The sequence below is a fragment of the Dendronephthya gigantea genome, unplaced genomic scaffold (genome assembly GCF_004324835.1).
Source record: "Dendronephthya gigantea isolate DGI-Jeju-01 unplaced genomic scaffold, DenGig_1.0 000620F, whole genome shotgun sequence".
Lineage (NCBI taxonomy): Eukaryota > Metazoa > Cnidaria > Anthozoa > Malacalcyonacea > Nephtheidae > Dendronephthya > Dendronephthya gigantea.
This window is the reverse complement of record NW_021163630.1, coordinates 1-25,183: the sequence shown is the minus strand read 5'-3', so window position 1 is coordinate 25,183 and position 25,183 is coordinate 1. Positions and strand designations below refer to the sequence as shown.

The following is a 25,183-nucleotide window of genomic DNA, read 5'->3' as shown; positions in this document are numbered from 1 at the left end:
GATTCCGGCTTTTCCCATTCCTGGTTTTACAGATTCCGGCTTTTCCCATTCCTGGTTTTACAGATTCCGGCTTTTCTCATTCCTGGTTTTACAGATTCCGGCTTTTCCCATTCCTGGTTTTACAGATTCCGGCTTTTCTCATTCCTTGTTTTACAGATTCCGGCTTTTCCCATTCCTGGTTTTACAGATTCCGGCTTTTCCCATTCCTGGTTTTACAGATTCCGGCTTTTCTCATTCCTGGTTTTACAGATTCCGGCTTTTCCCATTCCTGGTTTTACAGATTCCGGCTTTTCCCATTCCTGGTTTTACAGATTCCGGCTTTTCTCATTCCTTGTTTTACAGATTCCGGCTTTTCCATTCCTGGTTTTACAGATTCCGGCTTTTCCCATTCCTGGTTTTACAGATTCCGGCTTTTCTCATTCCTTGTTTTACAGATTCCGGCTTTTCTCATTCCTGGTTTTACAGATTCCGGCTTTTCTCATTCCTTGTTTTACAGATTCCTGCTTTTCTCATTCCTGGTTTTACAGATTCCGGCTTTTCCCATTCCTGGTTTTACAGATTCCGGCTTTTCCCATTCCTGGTTTTACCGTTCCCCGTTCCTTTCCTCATTCCTTTCCCCGATTCCCCGTTCCTTGTTTTACAGATAGCCATACACTAATAACTAATTATACTAGGAGTTACTATCGCAAGGAAAATGCTGCCTTAAAGACGTATAAACTTGATGCAAAATTGTATGGTAAATGAGTACTCATACAATTTTACGTTTAATTAAAGTCTTGATGTGCGTCATTGGTAAAGGTAGTGACGTACAGTCATGCTATCCATGAGTGACGATACGAAGCCAGTGCATGTCTATATAGCTAGTGGTCTATAAACCAATACGCGTGGTCTTCTAGTTTTCACGACAATTTATTACATAAGAAAATTCTTAATTAGAATATATCAAACATGATTGGAATAAGAAATTTTTCTATAGGAAGTTTGTCCTTCGAGACCTCCCGTTTTTCGAAGTATAATTTTATATAAATAGACCAAGAAAAATAACATTACCCATCACACATTACATTACATTACATTATATTACGTTATATTAGTTTACATTACACATCACACACGTCACATTACATATCAGATTTATTACATTATATCACATTACATTAATTAACATTATACATAACACACGTCACATCATAACAAAAAAGAGGATAACACTGTATGTGTTTATTTTGTCTGAGGTTTAAACTACGAATGCTTGAAAACAGTTCTCTTTAAGTTCTTCTTATCATATTTAGTATATACCATTAGTTCATATGGATTACTTGATGAACTGTTCGTTAATCCCATAGGTTAACCTCTTCTGGAAAGTGGTAATTATCGTATTGCACCCTAAAATCTCTTCAATATAAAATTGATTTATTGCTTGAGAATTAGTTTTTTTCTTTCTTTGATCAATGTTTTTGTAGTAGAACACTGTCAATAACAAATTAATTAACGTTATTTGGAAATACCAGGTCCACGACTCTACATGAATTTGGTTAGGTTGTTCAATGATAGCACAGGAGTGACAGATAATAGTATAGTGTACACACGTCTTTTCTTGCATTAATCTATAACTCCTTTTCCACGTAAAATAATGTTTCTTCACTTTCCTGCAAGAATCTTCTTCGAAAGATGAGTGCACATCATACTGTAGTTGTATCGCGCATTCATAGTGTTTTCGTTATTGACTGTCATCCAATTGTTTGAACAGGTTAAATTCCAATGTTTTTGGCAAACAGTGCGAACTAACGCGGTTGTATTTGCTAATCCACTTGCTCTTTCATATTTTTATCCAGAAGTAGGTATCTACAAGACAAAAGAACATAATTTTTAGAATACACTACAATAGCCCTAGCCCAATGAAATGTCGTAAAGCGGGAGTGAAGTATAGAAACAAAATAAAAAACTTACCGTATATCGTCTTGATGATGATATTTTCACACATACAGTGACATAATTATAAAATTGATTAAATGACATGCAAAGTTACAGAATAAGGTTAACACACAGAATAAAGCGTAATGGGATCCATAACAGAATCCCATGTCTGATTTCAAACTTTATGGTTTGCCAATTTAAAATGCACCGTTATTGGTAGTCTGTGCTAAACGATCTAGGCGGTTTTCTTCCTCAAGCCTGAATTGTAAATTAGCTGATGATTTCAAGCTTGTTAATCGTTCATATGTCATGGGTTCAATGACGCAAGATGAAAGCGATCTCACTCTGCTAATGGCAACGTATGAAACTCCAGCAGTTCTTTCTGATTTGCCAATATCTATCCAAGCTTTTGGAAGAGTAAGTCCTTGGCTCTTGTGTATTGTTAGAGCCCAGGCGAGTCTTAGAGGCAACTGTTGCCGCTCATGAAAACTTGTTTCTGACTGTGATGAGACTGTGATTGGACACACTGGAACACAAGATGGTTTGTTCACATTAAAAACAGGACCTCTGTAGTTCTCAAACTCAATAATGACTGCAATAGGCAAGTCAGGTGGTTGGTGGTTGTTCTGATAGACAATATCAACAACTGTTCCAGTAGCTCCATTACAGAGGCCAACACTTGACCACAAATTCATGGTTAACATAACCCTAGCACCTTTTGCTAGAAATGTAACAGGTTCCAACCCAGACATATCATCTGATGAACATCTTTTTGGCCAATGGAGAGGAATGGCGAGCATTAATATGAGCAATTGGATCCTCAAGTTTTGTTAGTTGTTCATTATTGTAATTTGCAACTTGTTCATTGCTATAGAAGAGTCTAGTAGCGTCTTCAAAGTCGCATACGTTAGTGACATTCGATGGTTGACGAGTTAGAAGTAATTTCCAGTCGTCGACTGTTGACTCACCTTTGCGAAGTCGTAACAATAAATCTCTGAACTGTATTTGTTCAGATGTCATACCTTGCACACGTTGATTAATAGTGAGCTTAACAACTTTGTCAAACATAGAGTATGCTTGATAACCTTGTTCGCCAACAGAATTTGATGGTTTAGCATGATAAAGAGGCTTGTCTGCCACTGGTGGCAATTGACCTGGATCTCCAGTTAAAATCAATGATTTTCCACCAAATACTTTGTCATTATAACCAGTTGCTTGTTTGCAACGCTTATCTAACCAACCAAAAGTAACTTGGCCAAGCATTGAGTATTCATCAATAATGATATATTCAATATTATTAACACTCTCTTGTAATCTACACAGGCTTTGTCCTGTTAGATCTTTATTACCTCTTGACCCTATAGGCAACTTTAACAGAGAGTGCACAGTTACACCTTTAATGTTATAGGCTGCTTTACCGGTGGTAGCAGTAATAGCACATTTACTTTGCAAAAGATTTCTAAGAGCATTAATAAGGTAACTCTTACCCGTCCCTGCAACACCATTGATAATTAGACATAATGGCTCTTTTTCAGATGATGTATCGTCAAAATGAGACTTGACAATGTCAAAAGCAAGTTTTTGCATTTCACTAAAACTGTTTACGTCAACAACATCATATTGCTCATTAATAGTGTATTCCTCTTTGTTTGTTTTTATCCATGTTGGCATTTCATTGATTTGTTGTTCTGAATAATTGCTTCTATCAAGATGCCAGTCATATGTTGATTCTGGTGCTTGTTCAGGGTTATCAAAAGGAGTGTGAAGGTCTGATAATATCATCCACTCTTCTCGAGTTACGTCCTGTTCTTCAGAAGGTCCATCTTCTGGTTCTTGACTTTGGATAACAGCTTGTAATTTGTCAAACCAGTCTGGAACATTAGATTGTCCATAGGGTGTTTGCAAGAATTCATGCCAAGAATTGATTAGAACCTCGTCAGTTGGTTCTTGGTCACCCCACGCATTGTTTTGCGTTGTTCTCCAGGGTTTATATCTCAAAAGTTGATACTTACAATATAGTCCAAATTTAGGACCTTTGGGATTAGGAGAATAAGTTGGGAATATTCTAGGTATAACATTCTCTGGTAATCTCGTCAGTTCATTGTTAACAACTTTATAAGTTGTAGCAAATTGAAGAAAATTCATATTCATAATATTTTGTGAACTGTCATATTGCTCACGATTAGCGTACACATCAAGAAGTGAGTAATCAGTGCATGAATCACGTTCTTCAATACTTGCAGTGTCACGTACTCTACGTGAACCATTTAAACTAACTGATATCACTTTAAACGATGAGCTATGAAGTTTTAAAGACAACAAATGATGCATTGTTTCCTGAGCAGCATAATCTCGTTCACCAAGAGATCTCATAACTATTTTCTTAACAGCTCTGTGAGGATCAGTGTTGCTGTCAACATTTTGCATAATAGAATTAAAAGCCTGTTTCAATAAAGGCGACCTTGGTTCTCCTTTAGCTGCATATTTTGTGAGATATTCAACACAAGCATAGTGATCGATAACAACCTGAATATCACAGTTTGCTCTCCATCCTTGGAGTTGAAGTTGTTGGTGATTATTTAACCTAGAATCATTTCGTTTAGTCACAATTTTGGCCTTATAATGTTCATTATCACCTGAAGTGTGGATTTTTTCAAATTCTAATTTTGTCTGTGGACAATTATCAAATGGGAAATGAAATCTACATTTCAATTCAGTCTCATTTGACTTTTTTCTTAGACAATAGCTAGTACTACAACGAGTGTGTCGTTGAACCATATTTAACAGATCTACATAATCTGACTGTTTCTCATGTTCAGGAATGTCAATATGACTTCTTTGACATGGATGAGTTTCAGGTCTTACCCAGATGTTTTCATCTGGTGGATTTGGATTGACAGTTGATAATAACCAGTCAACATACTTACACACTGTTTCAGCTGCTTCCTGACCAGCTTCAATATCATTGTCTAATTCTGTTGTATCAGAACAATCATTCTCATCTTTAAATTTTTGAGCTAAGAAACCTTTCAAAGCAGTTTGAGTTAGTTGACACAAACCTGGGTCATTATTTAGTTTAGCAGTACCATGACAATGAATACTACCTCTACCTTGGTATTCATATCTAAACCAGTGCCATTTTGCTCCAAGTGTTTCATAAAGCCAATGTTTTACAAAGCTTTCTAATCTTTGGGTAAAAAACCAGTCTACAAGATGTGGATTATTAATAACATTTTGTCGTCTGACTTGACTGGAAATGTAGCATTTTCACTATTACTATTAGCATTAAATAAGGCATGTAACTCAGGCCAATGCATATCTGCAGAGGAAAAAGTAAAAAATAATGTTGGTGCTCCAACATTTGTAATGATGGCTTTAAGTTCCTCTCGAACTGTATTCCAGTAAGCATTTGTACCTGCAATATTCGCAACGTATCTAGAAACTTTAGACATGAACACATTAGCACTATTACTGGCAGCCATTTCACGCAGTTCATCAATGGTGAGATGTGCTTCACCTGGATTTTGTTTAAGGAATATTCCACTTTGCTGTAAAATTCGTTTTCTTTGTATCATATTAAAAGCCCAGTATGAAAATCTAGGGTGATTTGCAAAACGGTAAATCCATTTACCATCAATAATTTCAGCAAATTTCAAAAGATGTTTAATTCTATCTTGAAAAGGAACATCTCTTAACAGGGCTTGATTAGTGGGATCCCCTTTCCCATCAGGAAACAATGTTGGAAAAGCCATAGTGGCAAGGTGAGATATCTGATATTCGTTTAATGGCTCATTTTCAACAGTAGGCCAGGCAATTGGGTCATTGCAGAAAGCTGATTTCTGACTGCTTCCAATTCTTGTTCCTGTTGCTGACCAACAGGTTAAAAACTACTCATTTCAGTTGAGTCATTATAAACTCTATCCTCTGAAGAGTTTTCAGTGGGAGGGCCTAAATCAGGTTCACTATTATCATCTGAAATTTCATGTTCAGTCTCAACAGTTAATAGCTCTGATGGAATACCATCGTCAGGTAAAGAGTTTAATGCATTTTCATTAATTTCTAACTCAGCATAATGATGATTGTTACGTATAAGCCACAATAATGCATTGTGTACTTTTTGCCGTCTAACAGTTACATCTTTAAATGTATTATCTTTACCTTTGACCTTGACAATAATCACAGATAACTCCCTGGGATATCTCGGTAACGATGTTGCAAGTTCTTTTACTTGTTGTGGTAAGTTGATACAATGTCCTGAGTAACCTCGTTGTCCTCCGGGTTTTATGTAAACTCTCATGATTGGGAGAGCCCGTGCAATTAACATTTCCTCAATCTGAGTCAAATCTTGTAACTCCTGTGGGATTGGAGATGGGATCATTGAATTTTGAAATGAAAACTTTTGGGAGATTTCTTGTCTCTAGAACAACGTGAGCACACATAGTTGCTGGGTGACTTTGGTTTAGATCTTAATGGCCATGCCTCTTGGCAAACTGTGCATTGGCTAGTAAAGTATTGTACAGACTTATGGAAATTTTTTATATTAACTTTTGCCCAATGTTGACTTTCAATACCACCATTTTTTTTGTCAAATACTTTCAAATAATCCTCCTGGTCTAAATTATCTTTTTCAGGTTGCTGATTAGTACAAGATACTTTCGATAATTTTAATTTTTGATAGTTTTTAGCATTTTCAAGTCTTATTTTTTTTTGAACTTCAGTCTCACTTGACCGTTTTCTTTTTTATACATTCTAGAATTTTCAAGTCTGATCTGTTTTTCTGTTTCAGTTTCTTCTGCTTTCTTTCTTTTCTATACTCTGTAGCTTTTTGTAATCTATTTTGCTTCATAGATGCAGTCTCTCTACATCTTTTTTTATCATTACAGCTAACATAAAATCGAACTGGAACTATTTCAAATAAATTAGTCTTTAGTTCAGTTGACAATAAGCATAAATAATTTTCTAATTCATTGAGACATGAAAATTTCATAATAACAGCAGTACCATTAGGATCTGGCAGGCCAGCAAAATTTCTAGCATGAGAGTCAAAAATATAAAAAAATGAATCTAGACTTTTCATCAAAGCCATCATATAGCCCTCTAATATTAAAAGAGCATACTTGTCATGCATGAAAGTTTTAGTCAAAGCTGAAGTAAGTGTATAGTAATGAGGTTCCACTTTATGCTCATTTCTTACAAGTCCTTGACGATCTTTTCCATAGTTTATAAACCAAACTTGAGTAGAGTATATTCCTTCACTTTGCACCACAATGGGCGGATCAATGATATTTTGTGCCTCGATGGGCGCCACCACAAGGGGTGGATCAATGATATTTTGTGCCTCAATGGGCTCCACCACAATGGGCGGATCAATGATATTTTGTGCCTCAATGGGCTCCACCACAATGGGCGGATCAATGATATTTTGTGCCTCAATGGGCTCCACCACAATGGGCGGATCAATGATATTTTGTGCCTCGATGGGCGCCACCACAAGGGGTGGATCAATGATATTTTGTGCCTCAATGGGCGCCACCACAAGGGGTGGATCAATTATATTTTGTGCCTCAATGGGCTCCACCACAATGGGCGGATCAATGATATTTTGTGCCTCGATGGGCGCCACCACAAGGGGTGGATCAATGATATTTTGTGCCTCAATGGGCTTTACGACAGTAGGTAGATCAATGACATGTAATTTGAAATGTTTGTCTGTTACAAACGAACGACACTCAATGAAGGAAGGTAAATCCTTCACTGATAGAAAGCTAACTGGCGGAATCTGCCCATTTCTTAAAGCCAATAAATACATATTGTCGCCTTGCTTTAAGACATTGTCGATTGTTGTCGAGTTCCACTCTAATGGATCTGGGATATTTCTTGCTGTTAATAGAGCCGATAAACTCATAAAAGAGCATTGTCTTCCACGAGAATGAATACTAAATTGTTCATGTCCTTGATGAATACTCCCGCAAACGTGTAAAGACATTTGACAATTGTGATTTATGAACTGAAGTTACTAAACAGATCAATACTAAATACTTTACAAATAGTCAAATACCTGTGCTAGCTGTGCATCTGAATTTCAGTTTCTTTACTTTAGTAAATACGTCAGTCACGTTGTCCGTCTCCGATATATTTTGACACGATTTTGTGAATTGTGAATGCGCAAATTTCGGACTTAGCCCAAAAAGCACTTGTGTCCAGTTACATATTGCGGTCTGTTACGCATGCACGTAACAGACCGCGATATGTAACTGGACACAAGTGCTTTTAACAGGCCGCAATATGTAACTGGACACAAGTGCTTTTTGGCTACCTAAAGGAAGTCAGGCGAGGATGCGCCATAAAATTATGCTGCACAAAAGCTTTTTACTTTATACAGGCATATTATTTCTATATAGTGTGAAGATAAGTAGTAGGGTGTGAATACTGGTGTGAATATACCTTTTAAAGATTTCATTATATGAAAGGTACATGAATTTATTAAAAAAGAGGGTGGGACAGTGTCAGGGTGCTACATGTCTAAATGATGTGTAAACTTGAAATGTTTGCCACCTCCCAACATTTACTTTGAAGGTGAGAAGATGAGTACAATGCACTGTATCCTGATCATTCTATATTATAGGCATGTGCATTTTGGCTATACCTTTTTAACCATTGGGTAAGTTCTAGTGTAGTTTAAAACATGCAATTTTGGGGGGGGGGGAAATCAATATCATGTTTAATATTCCAATTAACATGACAATTCCCCATAAATTATTTTGCATTTTGACACATACTGACATTCACAATGAATAAAATGTTCTTTTGGAAGTTTATCTGGAAAATTAAAATAAACCATGTGTTCATAACCTCTAACAACAATTGAAACTACATATTAGTCTACTAAAATGTTTTAACCTCTTAAACCTAAATTTCAACAAACTATATATATATTATTTTACTAATGTCTTTTAAGTTTACATCTTGTCCAATAAGTGCCAAGTTCATTATACTATATATGGTATATATACGAATGTCTATACCAAAGAACTTTAACAAACAAAACTTAATTTAGAAATAGGGAATGGTTATAAGAATGAGTCCAGTATTGGTCTACAGGTCTCTTTGAATTCACTAAATAGAATTGAGTACATCAATAATTTTACCTTCACCAATATTATAAGTAATTGTAATATTGTTACAATCTAGCAGTCGATCTGAAATGGCTTCTTCGTCGTCTTCAGGCGTGATTTGAATCTTATTTACCTCCAAGATTCTGATGAACATGGTGTGGAAAACGGTGACGTAAAACTTTTCCTTTGTTTCAACATTCTGTAGAAACAGCCGAGCATACCACATTGTATTTTCCTGTGATACTCGTTGCTTCATCTTACATGACTCGCACCTGACAGTGTTCACTGTGCCCTGACCCTCAATCTTCTTTCCACAGGCATTGCAGGATTTGTACTTACTTAGGCTCTTAACCCCAATGATGGACACAACTGCCTGTTTTGCAACTAAATCAGTTATAGGTGGGCCAACATCTGGCAACTGTTCATGAAAGGAGGCACACTCTTTGACACTGAAACCATATTTTGCTGTGTTGACATAAACTTCATTTTGTATAATTGTCTTTTTTCACCCTTAAGTTTTGGAATAGGTAGGTCTTTTCATCTTCAACGCTTTCGACCCATTCTTCCCAAAGAATGGCCTTGATTGTTCCAGATGGGTCTTGTAGAATGCAAGTACGTTTTTTAACTGAACCCGTTTCCATCTTCACCACTTTTAAGGCTGCTAAATGTTTTACCTTGGCTTTTAGCAAAATAAGCTGGTTAACTGATGTTGTTTTAATCACAGATATGGTAACCAATGGACTTGTGGGTGACTCTGTAGGGGCAAAGGACAATGGCCCATTATGATCTGTAACTGTTGTAGACTTTTTTATCACAATATTGTTAAATTTGTCATTGTATTCGAATCTTTGAACTTTTACTGGGCTTCTATTTTCCATGGCCTTTCTTAACGGTGCAACTTTCTCTGGCGAAAAGCAAACAGCTTTCACTTTTGTATCTGGAGTGGTTTGGAGGTTGCAAGTTGTATAATTAACTTTGCCAGCTTTCTGGATGGCCAGAACATCATGCACATAACAGACGATCTCTTTTTCTAAAATTAAGTAAATAATTGTGATATGTAGCTCAATCAGTATAAAATAAATCCGGGCTGAGTTGTTGTTTTTCATCCCTCCTCCCTTATTTCTGTTTGATCCCTAATAAAATATATTTGTTATTTAAAATGAATTGTTAGGTTTTAGTTTTATGCACATCAGTCAGCACAATAGCAGTTATGCAGGTTTTCCATTATGCTATATTGTCATTATGACCAAGTCACACTTTAATGCACATACAGTAGAACATATTTGCATTAAAGTAAGATTTGGTTGTAAAGACAATACCAATGTTTTCAATAACACAAGAACAATCGTCATAGCAGGCTGTATTTCAAAAATTGACATTTGTGTGCAAAAATTTCAAGTGAAAGCCAAATTTGAATAATAAAGGTCCTAGTAATAGCATAAATGAAAACCTGTAGGCAGCCCAACAATCCGCTCGCCATGACATATAATCTGTGTATATATTATATATACACAGATGATATATGTCACGGCATGCAGATTGTTGGGCTGCCTATGGTATAACTCCTTTTGAATTCAACGGATACACCAGTCAAATATAAAAACTCTCCATGCAATCAGCCCATAATAGTACTGTGAAGTAAAGTAAATAGATTGAATTCTATTATAAGTAGAAAACGTTTCTTACTGTTTTCCATGATGGCCCTCAATTTCAAATTATCCTAAAAAAACAGTATACAAGAATGCATAAGAGGACGAAGTCTAAAACTTGAACACAGTACAAGCAAAGCTCTAAAGGCTGCTATTTAATATATGAAGTACCAAGATTGGTATTTTAGGATGCCTAAATCATAAAACATGGCCACGCTGTATAGAAGATGTCTTTTACAAACGAAGTCCACGAAGGGTAGTAATTCTGAATATCTTGCTTCAAAAAGAACAAGAAAGAAGAGCAATTGAATGACTGGTTTGGGCATGTATTTCAGCACGATCGAATCGAGATTAAAAGCAGTTGAATGAAGATTCGCGAAATATTTCAGGAAGTCTAAAACTTGAACACAGTACAAGCAAAGCTCTAAAGGCTCCTATTTAATATATGAAGTACCAAAGTTAGTATTTTAGGATGCCTAAATCATAAAACATGGCCACGCTGTATAGAAGATGTCTTTTACAAACGAACAAGAAAGAAAAGCAATTGAATCACTGGTTTGGGCATGTATTTCAGCACGATCGAATCGAGATTAAAAGCAGTTGAATGAAGATTCGCGAAATATTTCAGGATGGTCGAAACGGGCCGAAAAATATATAATATAAAACATGATGCCGTATACAAGACGCCCCTTTTGACCTAGTGACTGTATAAAGATGGCCATGCCGTATACAAGATGCCCCCCCAATTTTTTTTTCTTTTTTTAAAAAAATACAGAAAGGGATAGTAATTTTGAATGTTTTGTTTTACAAAACAACAAAAACCAAAAGCAATTGAACGAGGATTGGCTAGATATTTCAGGATGGTCGAATCAAGACGAAAAATATGTAAATATATGAATATGGCCATGCTGTACAAGACGCCCCAAACCCAGGCATATACGAAAAAAAATACAGTAATGGACTAATGGGTAGTAATTTTGAATATTTTGCTTCAAAAAACAACAAAAACCACACGCAATTGAATAAGGATTGGGCAGATATTTCAGATGGTCAAATGGAGACGAAAAATATGTAAATATAAAACGTGGCCATGCCGTATACAAGATGATCCACGATATGGGCAATTCTCAAATACTGTATTTAAACTTTAATTTAATACGCCAACTGGCAAGTCACAAACATCTATAAAGATGATATAAAATATTTTTACCAACTCACCTCTAATATGCCTATTACTGTAAAAAAACCAACTGCCTTCGCCGCAACCAAGAACGAAAAGGGCGACTGGACGACGGCGTGGCAAAACGAGCGGGAAACGGGACGCACCCCCGAATTCTCATGTAAACTTTATGAAAAACTCCCCCGGTTTTAAAATCCGGACAAATAAAATTTCGAGCGACGACTTTACATAACTCGCGCGTGTGGACTGGGGGCGAAACCACCGTTCGTCAAGAATAGTGTGCTGCCTCGCTGGGGCAAGGCAGCAAATACTGAAATAGAGATGATTGACATTATGTTGACAGGACTAATTAAGGATGTATAAATAAGAGAGTATTGTAGAAGGGTTAAGAAATACAAGATTTAGAATAGAAAATCGATATAGAAAGAATATTACAGTAAGTGTTTAGTAGTCATAGTAGCACTAGGTACCGACATTGAACAGTACACATGTATGCATTTGAATACACTTTGCAACAATCAATGGCAATACTCCTAATCTGCACAAACCACACTTGGCAGACTGATTTATTTCAGGCACTATTCACAACACGTATAATGATATGCAAAGTTAAAATTTACCATAACAATGCTCTGCTTGTGATTGGAAGGAAATAGCCACGTGTGTTAGACACGCGGAACATAAAAGAAGGGCGTGTAACACAGATTACACCATTCATGCTCAGTTTATACGCCAAACAAAAATGCAAACATCGTCACAAAAGGTGGGAGATCACGGCCACTCCAGTCATAATATTTCTTGGAAACCAGTTTTCGATGCTGAAGCCCCTTCACAACCTCTTTAGATTCTGCAGTCTGAGGAAGCAATAAACGCCTGTGAGTTGCCAGCATTGACCGAGTTCGTCATCCTGTCACAAGTTGAGCAAGAGATGATCCAATATCTTCAGACGATTTGTTGCGATATTTTAGCAAACCTTAATTCGAATGGATCTTTATTATCTGCCGCAGCCTTTCTAAAAATACGCCTCCCTGTCTGCACGGCTCCATCAGCCTCTCCGTTTGATTGTGGATATTCTGGGGAGCTGGTTACATGTTTAAAACCCCATTTTGTTTTTGAAACTCGTGTCAATCACAAAACACATTACTGGTGAACAATACTGAGAACCATTATCACTCTCAACATTCTCTGGTACTCCAAATCTAGCAAATGTTTTCTTTAAGTCGTTGATTACACAACTCGCAGTACTTTGGCGAAACAGTTCAATTTCAAAGTATTTTGAATACAAGTCCGTTGCGAACAAGTATTGTTTTGTAATATCATGTGCTTGCTGAAGTGTACGATCAGGTTCTTTTACGAAACACTTGCTGTTTGACAAAACAGCACCAACTATACGGGCTATAATAAGGGATTTTTTGAGAAAGCCGAAGTCACACGTTAAAGCAAGTCTTTTAAGGTCACCAACAAAACGTTCGATACGCTTACCTTCCTGCTGATTACGGCGATTAAACACAAACCTTTCATGGATTACATTCTTGGCACCTTTACGCAATTCTTCAGCTTCAACTTACGGCAGTAAGAACTTTAAGATTTTGTATACATTGAGCGTGTCTGATTGGTTGTTTTGTAGTTGATCTGATATGAGCGGTAGTTGAGGGATGCGTTCTCATAGTTGACTGATGATAATTAGACTCCTCAGGAAATTGTGTATTGGTTTGAAATAGCGAGGGGTTGCTGCATGCATGTCTTTCTAGTATTAACGATATTATTGATAAACTGTAGTCTTAAGCATTCTGCCATGTCTCTTTTAATTATAGGTATCCGTTAGCCCTAAATTACCTTCACTTCCAGATTTTATTTCGCCAAACGTTTAAGCAAAAGCGCTTTGTGAGGACGGGAATAACTAATTAAACTTATGCACAGGGAAAAGTAGGGTTGCACGTGGTTGATCGACACTTTGACAGAAGCACTATGCACATTGCACCATGCACAACCATACATTCGCGGTTCTCTGTGATCCAAGTCAGAAAGTTAATTCAAATCAAAATTGTAAGCATTGACATATTTATTACAAGGTTATATATTTTTGTTTTATAGCACCGCAAAAGGAAGTGGTCTCCATCTACAATGATGAATTCACCACTCCGCGTTCAAGATATCCGTATTTCATTGAAGTTTACCGTTGCGTTGAGGTTAGACGTTCGCTTGACTTAATAAGATGTCTTCACAGCTATCCAGTGCAAAAAACGATGACACAAATCGAAATCGTGGTTCCAGATCTTACCAATAACGAACAGGATCCTAACCACAAAAGGAAGTTTTATAAATATATATTATTGAATCACACCTCTTGTAAATGCGGCGAACTCGAAGAGAGGAAACTTTATAACACCTCATCAAACAACCTTGGTGAGTAAAATAAATTCGTTATGGTTGAACCATTCTGAACCCTAGAGCTACATAATCAATTTTTATTTATTATACATCAAAAAACCGTGTGTCACTCAGTGGCGTAGCCAGCCCGACAATTTAGTCATGCTATGCTAATATTTTGGTGTTCATTTACTGTGAAAACAATGAATTTCTAAAGAAATGAATAATTATAATAACATAAAATTTGCATAATATGACTAAATCGTCAGGCTAGCTACGCCACTGGTGTCACTGGTTGTTGCGTTGTTGATTGTGTATTAAACTGTATGCATATCTTTTAGTGTCAGAAAGCTATTTCTTGGAAAAGTATCGCCAGAATGCAAAGAATTTGCAAAGTCATCGTGATTTTTGCACCAAAACGCAAACAAGATATAAACTCACTGAAAATCATTTACTTGCTAAATCTTCTTTTAAATATTTGCGATACAAACAGTGCCTGCCTTTTTGCGCAGTAAGAACGAGTCAACTGGGGCGTGTCTATATATCTTTTGGAAACGGTGAAACAAGACTTGATGCTCTTGAAGATGATCTGACATGCGAAGCGTATGACAACACGGTGTCAGGTGAGGGCCCTTTTTGTGGCTCTGGAAATCCATTTGTACAAATGCAAGGTATGCATTTTATACGGGTTAGCATGAAGAAAAATTGCTTCGTTATATTATGTATTAACATGCAGCTTATTTTTAAAATCAAATCGAGTATCACTCCATTTTTTAATTTTACCGCGTTTAAAAAACACAGCACTTTCCCAGTTTTGCGAACATGGCGAATATAGAGAAAAACATGCAGCTTTAACCTAGTAGATAAACGACCTCATACGCCATGACCATATTGCAATGGTGCAAGTGGGATATACGTATTTGAATGAACGGTGGGATAAATAAGCGTTTAAAGCCTAGAGCACACGAGGGCTATCAGCTGAGTTACAGGTTACTCGTGGCTCAGTTCGTGCGATTTTCCTGAGTTCTGTGCAACCAGTCCTTTTCTAGAGTTTCAAACGTGTTTGATCTTTTTTGCCGCGAGATGCAAAAATCTGACTGATGTAGAGATAAAAGGCTAATTTTTGTTTTGTCTTATGATAAAAAACGCGTGGATTGGTTCGTTGTTCGTTGCTTGATTGATTCGCGAGCTAGTATTGCTTACAAAAAACGTCCGCTAGAGCCTGTTTCATCCGCATAGGAATCTTAGGGCAGTAGACAAGTAAGAAAAGGAACCCGCTTAAATGGTTTTGGTCGAAACGTGGGTGGGTGGTTGCTCAAAAGAGATTAAGAAATTTTCAAGACGGATTTCCAACGATTTTCAAATAAAATTAACGAATGCAGAAAAATCGTCGGGGCGTAGGGGGAATAGCCCAGTAACATATATTAGATTAGAACCACAACAATACCTTCTTCGTTTTATAGAAATGTATCAAAAATTGTGCCTCCAGCTTCTGCTGTTGCCTCTCACACCAGCCTCGTTCCCGGGCGCTTTAAATAAAATAAAATATAGGAACACTACAGGCTTTTTACATAGATTAGTGGCTAAGCAGAGCGACCACGCAAGGAATTTTGGGGAGGACGCGAAGGAGAAATGGAGCGCCTGGCAGAAAATGCAAATATATTTTGCCAGAAATACCATTTCTGGCAAAATATATTTTCAAATCGAGCTTTTCGGCGTTTTACTCGTGCATTCTTGCGTTTTTGGTGGTTTGTGGCCATATGGATGACCTGGAGCAATCACTGAAGAAGTTCCCATTTCACGGAAATATTTTTTTACAGAATTTGGTTGCATTTTATGTAATATTTAGTACGTTTTTAGAGTAGACTGTCAGTGAATCTTTCGTGTTGTTCTTGAATATGCTAATAATAATATGTGTCGACCATATTCTGATGATAAAATTATCCTTGCAATAGCATCTTCAAGTTCTGATGATTTGGATTTATCGTCGCTTGGGAGACAAAATGTTCAAAGTAAGTCAGTTGGAATTTTATTCTATCTGCTGAGTACATTAAGCTGGTATATTTTCAATTGACATTAGAATATATGTATGCGCATGTTTCTATGCTTTCAAATGTCATACAGTATGTATATTTCAAATACTTTTTATGCATGTTAACTGGGCCAGCTCTGCCATTTAAACCTGAAGTTGACATTTACATTGATTTGCCTCACAGTATGTCTTTCATTTGTATGCCCCAACCTTCCTGTGTTTAACAGTAAATACTGTACACATGTTCATTGTAATATACCAATATACACTGTAATGTGTAAAATAACTCGACAATCTAGGAGATCATTTTAACTAGAATGAAACTTAACCAGAATGAAATTTAACCAGACTGTGTGCTACTTAGAAACTTCCAGCTATTTTATATAGTTATCTCCTGCTGGAGATGTTTGCTTGAATACTCTAAATGTAGTCTAGCAGCCAACTAAAGCTATCTTCTCTTGCAGATGGAAGTCTGGGTCAATAAATCACCATAACTCATTGAGATTAAAATCTAATTCAAAATATAGTTCATATACACACCATATAATAATTGTATTATACCATATTACAATTATAATTCATGTATGGTGTTGCACACTGTCAGAGATAGAGAGGAGGGGGTTACAGAGATTGCTAGGCAATAATTATATTTAGCGTTCTTTGTGTTATTGCCATTTACATGCAACGCCGTGGCTTATGTTCAACAGGTTATGATATATATTTTTTTTTAAAACACCTTTTCAAAGACATCTAGAGCCTGATACTACCAGTCAGCAGTTAATAAAAGAAAATAGGAAAATATCCGCTGTCTCTGCATGTTGTTGAAATTTGAATCCAAGTCCAATAGGTTTGCATGTAAGTAAGCATTTTGTAATATATGTATTCAACTTGATACATAACCTCTTATCACATTTCTAATGAACTTGGGTGTTAACACAAAATATCTTTAGAATCTTTTTTAATGCATTAATGCATTATACCTACTGGCTACTATATTCTAGCATATAATTTTTTAAGTGGCTGGCCAATGCAATAAAAGAAGGCACAGATTGGCCGCAGATTTGGAATGAAATGTGGAATATATTATGGATCCAAATGTATATGTAGAACAGTCACTGTTAATGGCTTCCCTCGATTTTTCCAGTGAGGAGAAAATATACTATCAAGGGACGTTTTCTAAATTCTAATAAAAATACAAAAATGATATATTTTAGAACTTCATAAGAGTTAAAATAAATGTATAGGTGCATACCTTTGCTCTACGATAATCAAATATCTTTTCCATACATTTTCTTGTTTCTTCATGTAGAATTTTGCAAATTCGCATGGATTCGCCTTTTGCCCGGCTTGAAAATTCTTTATTTCGAAATGATGACTGTGCGATACCTAAACACTCGTGCATAAGATTTTCCCTATGCATATATTTCTGTGTATCGCTCTCAAAAAGTCGGGCAGAATTAATATCTTAAAGCCTTGGTCAAACAAGAATGATAGTTGATGAGAGTTGATGAGAGTTGCAACTCTCGCTTGCGTTTGACCGCGAACTCTCATACACTCTTGTGCACTCTCATTAACTCTCATCGACTTTGAACTGGTTCAAATTTTGATGAGAGTTGATGAGAGTTGATGAGAGTTTGGGCGCGTTTTGATCGGTCATGAGAGTTGATGAGAGTTGCAAAAGCGCCAGCGGTTTGCATTTCGTAGCACCCTAGTCTCTGACTAGTGACAGAACAATAGTGCAAAATGTTTGGAAAACTCTCGTGCAAACTCTCGCTTCTCAACTCTCATCAACTCTCATACTCGTTTGACCAGGGCTTAACAAGTTTCGCTTTTGCACTTTTGAATAATAAACAACAGTGAAATGAACTCATAAATCGTGAGCCACCATGTTGTATGCATTTTCTGCCAGGCACTCCCTTCTCTGCGTCCTTCCCAAAATTCCTTGCGTGCCTGCTCAGCTTAGCCACTGATCAATGTAAAAAGCCTGTAGTGTTCCTATATTTTATTTTATTTAAAGCGCCTGGTAACAAGGCTGCTCTCACACTAACTTCAACTAATGACTAATCACTATTCACTCTTTCCGAGTGTCAAGTGTCTAACATGCAATTAAGCATTCTTCATTGTCTCACAATGTTTCATTGTTTAGTTGTGCAACGCCCGTACATAATTGCTTATATAACATTTTGCTTACAAAAATCGTCAACAACAGTCTTTTTATTATTATTATTTGTTAATGGCAACTATAATGATCTCACTCCTTGCTCCGATTTGTATAACTGTATATTTTGTTTCTCTATATTATATATATTACTTTTCATGTGCTCTGACTTTTTCTCGCTCCCATACACTTTCTATATTATTGTCTGTTTCTAACTGTCAATCAGTTCTAATTCTATTGTCCAAGCTTAATTATCTATAAATAGCAGTTATGTATATTACATCACCCTTTTTTTTAAAACAATATTAACATTTAACAAAACATAATTCAATCATATACTGAATGTCCAAATCTATCATGCAGGTTTTCCTCTGACTCGGCTCGATCGTCGTGTCGGTATTTGATCTTGATGTCCAACATTTGTTGCTGCTGGTAGTGTGATGGTATTGTTCCTCTTTTGATGACGTTCTTTCTCATTATCGTCATCACTGTCCGTATCATCCCTTGGCTTTGGTATGCGTTTAAACTGTGACACATTTCGTGTGATAACGTGTCCGTTCTTGCTTCTTGCTTTAACCTGTGAATGCGATCTGTGTGTGACTACGTATGGAACGTTGTTGTAATTCGCAGTCAATTTGTTCTGCTTGTCCTGACGAACTAAGACATAGTCTCCTATCTTAATTTCACTCTCTTTTACGTTTCTTTTTTCATTCGCATATTCTTTGTTGTATCGCTGTCTTTCCATTTCATTCTTTTTAGCAATATTGTGTTTGTTAACAAAGTTCCGCTTTTTCAATTCTGGAAGCTTTCCTTTCACTGCACGGGTAAATAGTAATTCCGCTGGTGGAACTTTCGTGGAAGAGTGTGGTGTTGTCCTGTACTGTAGCAAGAAACGATGTAGCTCTTGCTACCAGGGTCTTCTTTCAATGTGAGTGGTTCGTAGCGTTTTTCCAAGGGGCTGCATGAATCTTTCCGCTTCTGCATTGCCCTGGGGCCATTTAGGTGTTGAATGAATACCTTTAAATCCAAGAGCTGTCAAATAGCGATTATATTCTGCACTATTGAAAGGTTGTCCACTGTCTGTCTTGATAGTTGTTGGGATGCCATGACGGGCGAACATTTGATCTAATTTGGGTATGACCGCGGAAGCTTTTCGAGCGTACTACTTCCACTTCGGGATATCTGGAATAGCGATCAATTGCGACCAGAAGGTATTCTCCTGAAGGAAGTGGTCCGTAGAAATCCAAATGTATTATTTCCCATGGTCCCTTTGGCATTGTTGTCGTTGATATTGGCTCTTGTGGTGGTGCTTTACCCACTGCTTGACAAGGAATACACTTCTCTATTGTTGCTTGCACCATTTTATCAATATTCGGAAACCAAATCTTTTCTCGGATTAATGATTTCGTTTTGGTAATGCCAAGATGAGTTTCGTGTGCAATGTCAATCGCACGTTGCTGTAGCGATTCTGGTATCACTATACGAGAACCACGAAGAACCACGCCCTTTGTTGTCACAGTAAGTTCGTCTTTTACTTGTTTATAAGGCTTGACTACCTCGTAGTGCCACTTGTTGAGCTTTATAGCTGCCCGAACTGCTCGTAAGGTTTTGTCCTTGTTCATTACTTCTTCGATTTCCTCTATCGTCAGTGCTTTCGGAACACTGGAGCGAGCATTAAAGTTTATATGCTCCTCTGTCATTTTCTGCTGTTTGTAGCTTTTTCCTGTTGGGTGGCGCGATAGATAATCAGCCGGATTGCTCCTGGCTTGTATCTTACTTGAAAAGCATAAGGTTGTAAGCGTAACACCCAACGTTCTATTCTTGCTGATGTTTTGGAGTTTCTGTTGCCGTAGATTACTTCTAGTGGTTTATGGTCTGTGATTAGAACGAATTCGTTTCCGTACAGGTATAGATCAAAATGTTCCACTCCCCAAATAATAGCCAGCGCCTCTCTCTCGGTTTGGGAGTATATGCGACTACTTTCTCGTCGTCTTTTCCTTTGTTTCTCTGCGAAAGGATTGCTGATATGCCGACTGGACTCGCATCAACCGTCACCAGTGTCTCTTTATTTTTGTCAAAATATGCCATGCACGATGCTGAAGCTAAGGTGGAAGTTAACGTGTTGTATGCGTTTTGATGAATGTCGGTCCACACGAAAGGTGTATTTTTCTTCGTTAATTGGCGCAATGGAGCTGTAATGGTTGCAAATTTCGGAATATACTTGGCACTGTAGTTTGCCATGCCGAGGAGAATTCAGAAATCGTTTTGGGTACCGGCGCGTTCTTTAAAGCTTCTACACGTTTGGGGTCAGGTTTGCTGCCGTCTTTGGAAAATACTTGTCCGAAAAATTCCAGTTTGTCATTCAAGAAGCTACACTTAGCTTGATTCAAGCGTAGTCCTTTGTCAGAGATTCGTTTTAGACATTTATTCAAGTTTGTGTTATGTTCTTTCTGTGTTTTGCCATATACTAAAATGTCATCAGCTATATTCTTTACTCCGACTAATCCTTGCAATTGGGTTTGTAAAGTGTACTGGAAAATCTCAGCAGCTGCATTGGTGCCATAGTTCAGCCTTTTGTATCTGAAAAGACCGATGTGTGTACTGAATGTAGTAATGTAACGACTGTCCTCGTGTAGTTCTAGCTGATGATAGGCCTGTGTAAGGTCTAATTTGGAAAAACACCACAGGACGAAAAGCGTGCCATTAATTAGCTTTAGCAAAAATACTAAAGGTATTAAATGCGTATCTATAACTTTTAATAAGCCGACTAAAGGTGATTAAAGAAAAAGTTACATTTAATCGCATTTATTTTGAATAAAACATCTCTTTTGGAAACCGATAGATTTAATTGCATTTAGTGAGCATTTTAAAGTGGGTTAAAGCCGACATTAGTGCGCGTATAGTTTAATAAACTTTAACCAGTTGTTTAAATGTTGATTAAAGGCAGAGATAGCATTTAATCACCTTTAATTTGATTTTAAATGAAGACAAAACCTGACACCTACTTTAATTCCGTTAGGACGGCAATTTAATAGGATTAAATATATTGTTATTGCAACAATTATATGGTAACAAATAAACATGATGATATCTGATACGTTTGTTATTATCGAGTAACGTAATGCTATAATGCGCCTTTATTTCACCTGAATTTAAGCACTTCGAGACACTGTCGGACAATATACAAGAAATAAGAAAGACTTCTTATTGTGCAAATTCGCTCATTAGTATAATTATAAAGTGCGGAAGTGATTGATATACAAGTTTATATAAATTTGGCCAAAGTGCGTGGCAGTTATAATACGATATGGATAAGGCGAACAGTTACGTGTTTTGCGACCACTGCGAACAAAACGTTTCGGAAACAACATTCCGTAGACATATGGCTTTAAAACAATCTCGCCAGCTGAAGAGAAGTTTGAAGAAAGATTCTTCAACGTCTTCATCCGACACAGACGGAGAAAGTGATTGTAACAGTTACAGTTTCAAAGGTGAGAGTGTTTTGCATGCAAGTCCATAATATACAGCTATATCATTATTAGCACACTGTCCACCAATTCCATAAAATTCAGTAACCAATATGTATGGCTTTGATTGTACATTGATACCAAACAGAAATGGCAAACCTTATATAAGAAAAGTATTTGAAATTATAAATAAATAAAATAAGTCATGAGTCTTCTTGTATTTCCATGTACAGTACAATTTTACACAATCTGAATACAGAGACATTGAATGAAGTTGATCATGAACAATCAACTATTAAAGCAGAAGTTTCTCAGCTTTAAATTTTGAGTGAAAATACAAACTTCAGGATCAGTTTTGCTAGAAGAGTTGCCATACTGCTAATCATTATTCCACATGATCATACCTAACGGTAAACAGGCCTATCCCCAACATTGATAATTGGTGGTGTGGGGGGATGGGTGTATTAATATATCCATGTAAATATGAACATGAATATATGAATATACACACCCCTCCCAACTATCCACGTAAACTCTGTTACAGTGCCGTAAGTTTCAAGTATGCTGTAATCATAATAATTAATCATTTTCATACCAGGGTGATCAAATGAATTAATCATCATGGCTTCCTTTTCCACATCAGTTCTACTTGTATGGCTTTTAAACTGTTTCACAGCAACTACATGCCCTCTGTACATCTTTTTTACACAGATGCCAAATGTCCCCTCACCAATTTTATTTTTTCGTCCACTTGACAATATTTTCAAGTTGGCTGGGTCAATTTCATGGATAGACCTAGAAAAATTTAAATAAATAATAGCCAGGTTGATATTGAAAATATTTAGGCTTGAATATTGTTCAGCTGTATAACTGCTATTCAGTATACTATAGTTGCTCCATTTAACTCAAAGCTGATGTCCTCAACTGTTGGAATAAGGTGTCGTATCCGTTTTATAGCTTCGTTGGCAGCGCGCATATCGACGCATATACGAACGTCCCCGTTCTTTTTCGGTACTGCTACAATTGGCGATACCCAAGGTGTAGGTTGGTTTTCTGGTACCCGTTCAATAATATCGTCTTTCTCTAGTTGTTCTATCGCGTTCTGGACCTTCTGACGTATGTGATAGGGAATTCGGCGTTGTGGCTGTGCTCGGGGTGTTGTTGTTTTATCAACGTTTAATTTGATTTTCTCTTGCTTGAGTTTACCCAACCCGTGGAAAACTTTTGAATGTTTGTTTAGAATATTTTGGAGTTCACGATCTTTTGTTTCAGTTACTTTGTTAAGATGAAAACTTACCAGGCCAAGTTCCTCTGCTGTTGTTGCTGATATTAGATTTCCGCTGTCTGTCGTTTCTGCGACGTAAAAAGTTGCCACTGCAACTCGACGGCGAGTCTCAATAGCTTCCTCAAACTTGCCAATGAACTTTACTGGCTTGCTAGCAGTATACGCAAACGCTTTTATGTTCGTTTTCTTTAATTCTATTCCTGGTATTTTCTCATATGTACCTCGGTCGATGACATTGATCGTTGCGCCTGTGTCTACGGTAGCTTTGAACGATCGTCCGCATACTTTAACATTGACTTTGGGGGTCTTGTCATTAGAAACTGTGTATAGATATTCGTTGTCAGAACTGTCCGTCTCGCTCTGAACTTCATTTAGTGGATTTAGTGGTCGTTTGTATTTCTGTTTCGGTTTCATTTCATGTTGAAAAGCTTTTGTCTGACGTTGCATCTTTCCTCGACACACTCGAGCAAAATGGTTGAGCTTTTGACATTTCCGACATTCTTTACCTTGGCATTGTCCTTCATGAGGATACGTACCACTGCAATTGTGACACGTTTTCGATGTTGTTTTCGATGATACTTTGTTAACACGATCTGTATCTGTGTTTTTTGATTGGATGTCTCGCGCTTGAAATGTACTCATCTCGGCACGGCGACCATCGATGCATGAGTATTGACTTCAGATCGTATGTTGGGTCTCTTAATGCCTTTTTTCGAATCCGTGAAGATGAACCAGCCGTAATAATTTGTTTTTCGATTTCGAAATCTGCGTTGTGGAAAGAGCAAGTCTGTGCTAATGTCCGTAGTCGTGTATGGAATTGATCAAGGGTTTCGTTCGGTTCTTGTTTCGCTTGTCTAAAGCGGTAAACTGCGCAGTTTACCGCGTATCGGCGATTTTCTTGCGGTTGGAAGTATTCGTGTAGCTTTGTTTTCGCAGCTTTGTAATCAGTTGCGTCTCCCGTATCAGGTATTTGTCTAAATATCTCGCGAACCCGTTTGCCAGCTTGATATAATAGCAATGCGCGTTTTCTTTTCTCATCCGTAATCCCACTAGCGAGGATGAACATCTCGAAATCTTGGATCCAAATGTTCCAGCGCGTGCCTAAGCTTTCGCCAACATCAACGTCTGGATTAAATTCTGGCAATGGTTGTAGTGAAACCGATTGCGTATTTACTGTGATATTTTCTTGTGGCTCGGCTTGTCCTTCAGCCATTCTCGTCGCCAAGCTTAATTATCTATAAATAGCAGTTATGTTTATTACAGCAACTTGTTATCAACCAGATTAAGATAGTTACCGTAATACTTCTCAACACTGAATTAAGAAGGATTTATCGCCTACCAATACGTCATTGTTTTTTTGTGTTTTTTTTTTTGTTTTATAGAGCTCCAAAAGGAAGTGGTATCCATCTACAATGATGAATTCACCACTCCGAGTTCACGATATCCGTATTTCATTGAAGTTTACCGTTGCGTTGAAACTGATTCCATTCTCGCACTAAATTATAATTCGTCCTGCTATCCAGTGCAAAAAACGATGACAGAAATCGAAATAGTTGTTCCAGATCTTACCAATAACAAACGAGATTCTAGCCGCAAAAGGAAGTTTTATAAATATATGGTATTGAATCACACATCTTGTAAATGCGGCAGACTCGATGAGAGGAACTTTATAACACCTCATCCAACAACCTTGGTGAGTATGTAGAATATAGGTCGTTGTATCATACAATTTCGGTACTGACGCGCGGGATAGTAAACGAATGTACATTAATAATACTTTTTATTTATTTAAATTCATTTGTATATTTTATTATTTAAAAATAGTTATACACGGTAGCTTATCCACTATAATTTAAGAAAGAGAATTGGTGGCTTTTCATATCGGCGGTGTGAGATTTAATATATATTCACGCTACAACAACTAATATTTATATAATAATTGTACATGCACAAGACATTACTAAATAGTAACAGAAGGAAATTATTCCAAGTACATTATTCAGCACCATG

General features: G+C 37.0%; 1 protein-coding gene across 1 annotated transcript; it reads left to right on the top strand.

Annotated features, from left to right (window-relative positions):
- Positions 1-13,621: 13,621 nt before the first annotated feature.
- Positions 13,622-24,866, top strand: LOC114544029 (the record flags this gene model as incomplete). The annotated part of the gene is made up of 3 exons (XM_028562784.1): positions 13,622-14,267; positions 14,573-14,902; positions 24,556-24,866. Coding segments are annotated over exons 1-3 (801 nt in total), but the record flags the coding sequence as incomplete, so codon positions are not given.
- Between the last annotated feature and the right edge of the window lie 317 nt (positions 24,867-25,183).